General features: G+C 34.9%; 3 protein-coding genes across 3 annotated transcripts; 1 reads left to right on the top strand and 2 right to left on the bottom strand.

The window, feature by feature from the left end:
• Positions 1 to 1,162: 1,162 nt before the first annotated feature.
• On the top strand, positions 1,163 to 3,712 carry LOC126687267 (2-hydroxy-palmitic acid dioxygenase mpo1-like). The gene is made up of 4 exons (XM_050381761.2): positions 1,163 to 1,771; positions 3,122 to 3,184; positions 3,265 to 3,336; positions 3,425 to 3,712. Exons 1-4 carry the CDS (start codon positions 1,427 to 1,429, stop codon positions 3,536 to 3,538), a joined length of 594 nt encoding a protein of 197 aa, XP_050237718.1. The 5' UTR covers positions 1,163 to 1,426; the 3' UTR covers positions 3,539 to 3,712.
• LOC126687265 (cytochrome P450 704B1) lies at positions 3,531 to 6,241 on the bottom strand. Its single transcript, XM_050381760.2, has 6 exons — positions 5,842 to 6,241; positions 5,553 to 5,768; positions 5,132 to 5,431; positions 4,383 to 4,769; positions 4,104 to 4,304; positions 3,531 to 3,996 (listed from the first exon to the last, which is right to left on the bottom strand). The coding sequence occupies exons 1-6, from the start codon at positions 6,169 to 6,171 to the stop codon at positions 3,817 to 3,819; spliced, it is 1,614 nt and encodes a 537-aa protein (XP_050237717.1). The 5' UTR covers positions 6,172 to 6,241; the 3' UTR covers positions 3,531 to 3,816.
• A 771-nt stretch (positions 6,242 to 7,012) lies between these two features.
• On the bottom strand, positions 7,013 to 8,954 carry LOC126685820 (NAC domain-containing protein 2). Its single transcript, XM_050379786.2, has 3 exons — positions 8,574 to 8,954; positions 8,096 to 8,376; positions 7,013 to 7,730 (listed from the first exon to the last, which is right to left on the bottom strand). Exons 1-3 carry the CDS (start codon positions 8,737 to 8,739, stop codon positions 7,329 to 7,331), a joined length of 849 nt encoding a protein of 282 aa, XP_050235743.1. The 5' UTR covers positions 8,740 to 8,954; the 3' UTR covers positions 7,013 to 7,328.
• Between the last annotated feature and the right edge of the window lie 337 nt (positions 8,955 to 9,291).

The following is a 9,291-nucleotide window of genomic DNA, read 5'->3' as shown; positions in this document are numbered from 1 at the left end:
TGTAATTAGTTGTAGGATTTATTTCTACTTTATAATGTTTCAAACCCAATTTGTATAGAGTCTCAAACCCCAGATTTTGACGAGTGTTAGACACTCCGGTTTGACAAGATTTAAAAGTATCTCTGACCTTATATGTATATCAATTGCCCATGAGAACGTTGACATTGTTTACCGTTTTCCAAAGACATGTCCAAATCCAACATTAACACGCTAAATGATTTAACTACCTAAATTAGTAATCAAATCCAGCAAGTCCAGCAAATCATCTAAAAATCATAGGATTGCCATGAAAATGTAATTAGAAGGTTGTATAGAAATTCCAGATGGCTTAATAATATCAATCTCACTTAGACATCTGATTTTAGGCTTTATGCATGTAAATGATCCAGATCAGCCACTTGTCTGTTATTTGATAGAAATCCCAGAGTTAGATGAATGCTTAGTAGTACCCACTACTTACCTCATATGTCAGTTCAGATCGTGTCATATGCGCGTGTCACATGATTTATTGCTTTCTTTTATCGCTTTCAGACGGATTACTTTCCAGTATATTATCGTATGAACTGCATGAATGTCGAGATGAGAAATAACCGGACATGCTCAATAAATAAAACATAATTGATAAGTCAAGTTCAAGAGTTTCGGTAATATCCATCAAACCCGGCGTTTTGATCTGATGTACGTAATTTCATCCATAACTGAGTGAGGTTATCTAGTCGGTAGAAAAGACATCTTTTAGCTGAGTTAGGTGACAACTCCATTTTTCAAACCTTTCCAGATTCGAAGTCAACCATAAGTTTGGACGAGCGGTCCTCGAACCCCATTCAGCTCACACGCAGTCATATATGCAGCCATTTAAAATTTTGGGGTTAGAGTTTTCCTTCAAAAGACCGACATGTCTGTTTGATCGTGGAAGGTTTAAAAGGGTAGTCTCAAAGGTGGGACCGTCTATAAAATTTATGTACCCTGTATGTATAAAAAATAAAACAAAAACAAAATTGAAGTCTCTAGTCTTGACTTGATCAATTTTTTGAATTCTAACTTGGTAAATCTTAATAAAAATTAAATTTAAATAAAAAATAATACTATATGATCATAATAGAAACAAACATCTACTTATTGTTAATTACTATAAGACAAGTTATTATTCTTTGAAAGAACGGAAAAAATAGCAGCCATAAAAGAATTAATTCGACCATCACATCAACTATGTGTGAATTCAGTCACCACCAAACCAAACAAACCACCCTCTCATGGCTTCTCTGTTTCTGCTAACTGATTTCTCAGTCTTAAAAAAAAGCATCAAATGTTTTCTTTAACTATCTTTCTTATCTCATAGTTCTGTATCCAATTCTATTATAATAAAACCAAACCTGTCAGATAGCTTTTCATTCCAAGAAAAGCCACCAACTTTTCAAAATCAGTTATGGGAATTTTTGATCTAGAGAAGCATTTTGCATTCTATGGAGCATATCACAGCAACCCAATTAATGTTTTGATCCATATCATCTTTGTTTGGCCAATCTTTTTCACTGCTCTTCTCATTCTTTACTTTACACCTCCTTTATTTCAACTAAAAGTCTCTGTTTTTGGTCATAGTGATGTTTTAATTCTGCTTTTCAATTCTGGGTTCTTCTTTGCTTTGATCTATGGTTTGTTTTATGTGTTTCTTGATGTCAAAGCCGGTTCCTTGGCCGCTCTGCTGTGTGTTTTTTGTTGGGTGGCTAGTTCTGCTTTAGCAAGGTGCCTTGGCTTTTCTCTTGCTTGGAAGGTAATCATTAGTTTTATGATGCAATTAATTTGGGTTCTGTTTTTTTTGGTATTTGGTATATAAAATCTCAATTTTTTTTCATTTATAGCAATTTAAAACTTAGTATGAATCATGTGTGTGGATTAGCTGTTATATGTCATTTTCATTTCTGTGTTACTAATTAATGCTGTGATCATTTTGAGAACATATGGTTGTTGTAGACTTGTAATATTGTAGAATCACATACTTTGGTTCTAGCCTCTACAATAAATGACTGTGATGTGGTTAGAAGAATTCTAATATTATGTACCTAACTTGGTCTGATTTTGCAGTCCTTAATTTTGACCATTGATCTAGCATACCTTTTAAATATGAATTAAGAATCAACACTATTATAGGCTGTGCAAATTTAGCTACCTTTAGCAGCTATAGGTATTGCTTACTGCGTTCTGAGTCGGCTGCTCCGCTCCACTTTTTCACCTGCAGAATCTGAAACTTATTTGGTTGGTAGTCTGATCATCAGCCTTCTCAGGAGCACTAGCTGATTCGGAACCAACTTCAGTTATAATATTTTGCTCGGTCGGAGGCTTCGATAGAGTCTTCTCACTACCTTTTCAAGTATCTTAACCCATAGCATATGCGTCTGATAAATATAACATTTTACCAATGTAGGTTTACATCTACGTCGCTGAAATGCATATCAGTGATATCATACTTCATACATTTGTCCTTTGCAGAATTGTCAATGGTAATGCACGGGACTTTTTGAAATCCGAAAGTGACTGTATATTATTACTGTCTTTACCTAAATTTATGAAGTAAGGAAGATGCCAGAATATTGCAGCATATTGAACAAGTACATCAGCTTAATTAATTTTCTCTTTCTATGTCATGAAATTTTTTGAAGGTGAGATGGTGAAAAACCGCAGTTATTGGAACTGGTGCAGTTTAATCTGATGAATGATTTAGACAGGGCGGAAATACTGCTTCTGAGTTTAACTCTTCTTTTGGAAATTAGATAGCCACATACAAGACGTGGATACATCAAATTTTAATTTGACAAGGATGTTCCACTTCAATGTTGGAATATCTAAAAATACCTTGAATCAAATGGGACTACTAGATTGCAGTTGTATAATATTGTTCAATGGGATTAATTTCTTCTACAACAGCAATTATTCGCTGTAGGCCTGTAACGTTATCATTTTGACAGTCCGTAGTCATTGCAGTGTACGGTATCGCACTGATTTGTGAAACAGAATCTAGTGATTAAGTGCACCCAGTCTTTTCTATTCCATTTTCACCTTCTGTTATCCAAAATTATAATTTGCATAGCGGTTCATTCCATTATATCTGCACAAACTCTTGCAGGTTGTTCTGGTAGCTCAAATTGTTTGTTGGACAGGACAATTCATTGGCCATGGGGTATTTGAGGTAACTCAGTGTACTATAAATTTGTCAATAACTTTCTGATAATCTGTGTATATGTCTGAATGGTGATTAATGTCCTGCAGAAACGAGCACCAGCTCTTCTAGACAATCTTGCTCAAGCATTTATAATGGCTCCCTTCTTTGTGCTGCTGGAGGTAACATATACTTCAATGAATTAAGCTTCATGCTCCTACGTACGACAATCATGATATGAAAATAAGTTGATTTTTTGCTGCCCTTTAGGCTCTTCAAACCTTCTGCGGTTATGAGCCATACCCTGGGTTTCATGCAAATGTTCAAGCGAAGATTGAAGCTGAAATAAATGAAAGACAAGAAAAGAAGAAGTTGCTTGTTTAAAATGTAAACTGGATTCTGTATTGATTGATCTGCATGTTCCTGTTACTGAAACAAACCAAACTATATTGTGCCAATAGTTTCCGTTTGTCATTACAGAAAATAAACATTAATGATATAAATATACACAGTAAACCTCTTAGAGATCAATGAAAGATTCTCTGCATTCTGGAACAACTTATTTACTCATTGTGTCAATGACTTGTTTTGCATATGGTAGAAAATTAGCTATTTATCTAATCAGCTTGAAAATAGATCAAATTCTACTATCTAGATGCATCTTACGAGCGCCTGGTCACTCTAAGTTTCAAGCCATGAGCCATTGATAGAATTGTCATCATCCTGTATTGAACTGGATGATTTGGAACTAAATCAAATTTGAAAAATCTACAGAGTATGGCTAGTGTCATCTTCATCTGAAGGTATGCAGAGTCTTTGCCGAGGCAGATCCGTGGCCCAGCCTGCACAAACATAGTCATAAAGTAAACAAGAACTGTAAGCTCTCTTGATTCTTAATTCCTGTCTGGAAATATTTAGAGATTAAGAATTTAATATGTTGGTAGGTTACTTGAAATGCAGTGAACTTGAATGGAGATGCATTCTGAAAGAATCCGTCTTTGAGCCATCTCTCTGGCTTGAATGAAGCGGCATCAGGTCCCCAGTTATACTCCATCCTACCCATTGAATAAGGAACATAAGTTACCATCCCTCCTGCTTTAACTTTGGTTCCATCAGGCAAGACATCATCCTCTAGAATTCCCTTGGGGTCCTACACTTATTCAATATTAGCTGACATGTCTGCAAAGTGTTGATATCTCTGAGGTGCTGCTACGAACAAAAGTCATACCTGAGGGACTGCTGGATATAAGCGAAGAGTCTCGGTGATCACCGCATGCAAGTAGTACAATTTTCCTAATGAATCATAAGTCAAGAGTCCTGCATATTGCATTACTCTTCGAGTGAACGATTCGGAGTCGTCCAATTCAAACTGAGTTAAGGTAACATTCTCTTCCTTTGCCCTATCTTCCTCTAAAGCTTTCAGCTCCATGTATAGCTTCTCAGCTATATGTTTGTGTGTCATTATCATGTATATAGCCCAAGAGAGAGTTGTTGCTGTTGTGTCTCGGCCGGCTATCACAAAATTGAGGATAATATCTCTCAGACTTTTATCTGTGAAATTGCTTTCTGGGTCTTCACCTAACTCAATGAACCTTGATAAGATATCATGTTTTACCTGATAAATCCATCTTAGTCTGGTTACCTTTTTGTTATCACTCTTTAGCAGAAAGAAGAAATTATTTTTATGTGAGAGAAGGATCATTTTGATCCACAGACTTGTGTGGCGGGATTAAGTATGTTCAACTTCATTCATTAAGGTCAAGTAGATCCAGGAACTTATAATTTCATATCATATGCATCCAAATTTTCTTACTATTCCATCTCTAGCTCGATTTAGACTATTTGGATATCCTTGATATGATTTTAAAAAGTATTGGATCTACTTGACCTCAATTGATAAAATTAGATCTATTCAATTCTGCAACACAAGTTTGTGGACCAGAACGCTGCTTCTCTCGTTTAATATCGTTATTTTACCTTCTTGTCGCTGTTACTGAGCTTCCGAGCTGCTTCTACTTCTGCTTTCCTCTTGTGAATGACAGAGTAGGTAAAATCATCAATGGTTTTAATGCTCTTATCAAGTAAAGCTTCTGATCCCAAATTGAGGAATTTCTTTATTTTCCACAGGGGATCAATGAAACGAAGTGTAACGATGATGTTTGCAGTATCAAAAGCTTTAGCAAAGGCATTATCTGGTAGATTAGGAGCCAATGTTCCTATTTCTACTCCAAAACCAACTTTGCAAATTGAATCCAAAGTCATCCTCATGAATAACTCCTAGTCAAAGGAAAACACATTTTGCTCAATTAGACTTAACAAATTGCAAAAATGTAGAGAATGAACATAGTTCTGAGGTCAAACAATGAGTTGTTCAGTTCCCAACAGCTAATTTTGTTACCTGCATGTCTATTTCCCGATTTTGAAAAGACGCGTGACTAAGAATAGATGAAAGCTTCAAGGTATAATCTCTGAAAACTATGGTGCTGAAATCCCTTAAATTCTTGGATGCAAACTCGAAGCTAGCAGTCTTTCTCTGTTTCCTCCACAGTTCACCATCTACGTTAAAGATACCGTCTCCTAGCAGCACTTCCATGTATGAATGGTACGTCTCACCCTTCAATTGATAAACATTAGATATTAATGAACATTGAGAATACGAAAACAAAGCGAGTATTGAAAATTGTTACCTTCGGATAATTGGCAAAGTTGGTCTTAAGGACATGTTCAACATTGACAGGATCAGCAATATAAGTGTAAGTAGTGAATGGCATAGGGACTACTACAGTTTTCAACTCAGAGAGATACCCAACAAGCCAATCATGCATTCTATCATAGTTCATAAGCTGTTCAATTGCACCACCTACAATTGGCCATGATTTGGGGCCTTTCTTGTTCCTCTGGTTCCATCTATACATAAAAATCCATGACACCACTAAGCATGCTACCATTAAAATTCCCATGTTGTATCCATCTGATGGGGAAGAAGACATCAATGAAATGCCCTTTTGTTTTCCCATTGATCACAAGAAAAAGAAAAAACTATTGCAAATATAATGATAGAAAAGTCCTAATTGAATATCTTTCTTATAACAATCTTTTGAAATGGTAAGTTGGTTAAGAAACAGGTTAGTGGCAAAGTTGATGAAGTAAAAGAATCAGCAATTTTCTGTCATGATCTTGGTATGCTTTAGGATGACTTGAGATAAAATTGCTTCATCTCTTTTATGCTCTTAACCTAATTTTAACCTCTTGATATAAACTAAAATGAGTAAAAAAATGGCAATTCTTGTAGGAGGAGCAGAGTTGATAAATGGAGTGGTTAGGATTGAACTACTGACAATTATAGTCCGGAATTGTCAAATATGTTGGCTTGCGGGCAGTCCACATCCCAAGGTTTAACAATAAATTTGGTTTTGGTTTGGGAGAATGAGTCCCCCCGTATAAAAAAGAGTTGATAAATATTGTTGTTTTCATACTTGAATAACTCAAGTAATAAAATAAAAGGTGAAACTTATTTAAATGGAATGTTGCATCAGATTAAGCCATTATTAATTGTATTTTCTAAATTCTGGTCCCTGTATTTAACCATGCATGCACCAAACTCATATTGCATCACCCAAATTGATTCTCCAAAGTTTTGTTTGACCAGCACTACAATTGCCTGCTTATTTTAGGATAGCTATCACTTTTTAAATCTGTTATCTAAAAGTTGATAAATACTTTTCAATGAATATTTCAACAAATCCGAACAACTATAAATAGATAAAAAAAAAGCCAAATACTTCAAATAATTTATATTCTCAATATGAAATAGATAAAAAAAAAGCCAAATACTTCAAATAATCTATATTCTCAATATAAACAAAAAGAAAAACAGCTTCATTTGGTGAATGTAATGATCATGTACATCATTCAAGCTTCGTGTTATGTGTAAACTACACTAACACTCAGAATTTCCTAGCTGATCTAATTTACTATCGCGTAATATGCATATTAACAATTTCGACATCTTGTAAATTGGTGTCGAACACAGTCGTATCCTATAACCTATATAGCACGGAACAGTCCAAAATATTAATTAAAACGCCGAAATGTGGGAGTAAGAAGTTTCGTGCAACATAGCTTACAACAAAACCGAAATCATCAGTTCTTGAACTAGTCCGAAATCAGGCAATCACTTGAATTCATAAGCCATTGGATTGGCAAATAGTGATTGGTTGAAGATGCTACCCTGATTCACCTGTAATTTCCCAGAATCTGTATGTTGTTGAGGTATTTCTCCTTGCTGAAATTTCTCAACATTGCCAGTCCCACAGTTGGTCATCGTACTTTGAAAATCGAAACATGAAGTGTATGTGTTATCACTCAAAAGCTGTGAAATTGGAACCATGTAATCCAATTCTAATAGATGAGTAAGCGAAAAGGTCCTCGGAAATTTCAAGATTTGCTGTTGTTGAGTAGCATCATGAACACCAGGTTTGTCCAATTTGGTATCTGTATCTTCAATCTTCTCCTCTAATAAGTGTCTTGATACGTTCTTCTTCTTATAAATTCTACACAAGACCCAATCATCCAGCTGAAAAACATAAAACCGAAATCAAACATTGAAATAATATTTATATCAAATTACTGCGAGACCCCCCACATATGTCATATTTCATGTTCTGTTTAAAAATCAAACGATATGGTACTTCAATTTTGATTATGCAAACAATTACAGCCTTCTGTCAGATCAAATTATTAACAGAATTAAAAGTGAGGTACCAAATTGTTTGAAAATGAAGTACTAAATCATTAACGACATTAAAAATGAGATATCAAATTATTTGATTTTCAAACAAGAAATACCAAACCGTGGATTATGACATATACAGGAGTCTCATAGTAATTTGCTCTGATATATAACATAAATTAAAGTTGAATGGTTGGAGAAGAGCTTACTCTCATGGATCCATTTTGTTTGATGGTATACTTTGTTGAATCATTTAAACGATATTCATGCATGATCCAATCAGTTTTAATACCCTTCGGTGGCTTCCCTTTGTAAAACACAAGAGCTTTCTTGACACCCACATAAGTAGAAGCACTGTAAATGGCCTTATCTGTGCCAGTAGCCTTCCAATACCCAGAAACTGTTGCTCGGTTAGGCCTTACGCCATTCGGATACTTCCGGTCACGAGGGCTGAAAAAGTACCATTCCTTTTCACCAAATTCTGCTTTCTCTGCATAATATACAACATATCATATCAATCATAAACTAGGTAGCACATATACACTCCACTCGATCAACGTTTTCCGTTTCAGAAACATGTTGGACACTTGGTGTCCGTGTCCTGTTTTTCCGTGTCCGTTTCCGTGCTACGTAGATCATAAAAAAAGTAAAACAAATAAGGGAATTGGGTATAATATAGAAACTAACCAGGTAATTGCCAGGGATCAAACTTGTATATATCAACTTCATGTATTATGGAGACAGGGCATGGCTTAGATGTTGCTTGGTTACGAAGGTAATACATGATCAATTCCTCATCAGTTGGGTGGAACCTAAAACCAGGAGGTAATTCACAGCTACTTTTTCCTTGCATTATTATTTTCTGATCAAACAAAAACTATAAAAATAACAAGATATTTAGGAGAATAAAATTATGGGTTTGGTTCTAAAAGATAGTTAGGAAATGAAGATGTAAGCTGGGGCTGAAGTGGGGGAGGTGTTTGCAAAGGGAAGGGTGTGGGTTTTATTAGTGAAGGTTTGTTGTCATATAGCTATTAGCTAGTGTGTGTGTGTGTGAGCTTGCATGGTTTTGATTGGTTATTTTATTGACTTCAAATAATATATACCTAGGATAGGATGATGATGATGATAAGGTCCAATGTCCACATTTTAATGAGTAGACAAAATCAATTTCACTCTTCCTAATTTTGACTTTTTTGAGTTTTTGTCATTGGAGTTAGTTGTTTCCACTTTGTTCTATTCATCAAAAGTGTTTTGATTTTTACAAAATGAGGCCGAGCCAAAAGAAAAGAAAATATCAATAAAAAGATGAGGAAATTACACCATTTACCAAAAAAAAATAAAAAAAATTATAAAAGTATATGTTGACTTTTTTCATTTACAAAAATATTAATAATATTTATAA

The sequence above is a fragment of the Mercurialis annua genome, linkage group LG6 (genome assembly GCF_937616625.2).
Source record: "Mercurialis annua linkage group LG6, ddMerAnnu1.2, whole genome shotgun sequence".
Classification (NCBI taxonomy): domain Eukaryota; kingdom Viridiplantae; phylum Streptophyta; class Magnoliopsida; order Malpighiales; family Euphorbiaceae; genus Mercurialis; species Mercurialis annua.
Note: the sequence above shows the minus strand (reverse complement) of the source record. Positions and strands in the feature narration are given on the sequence as shown.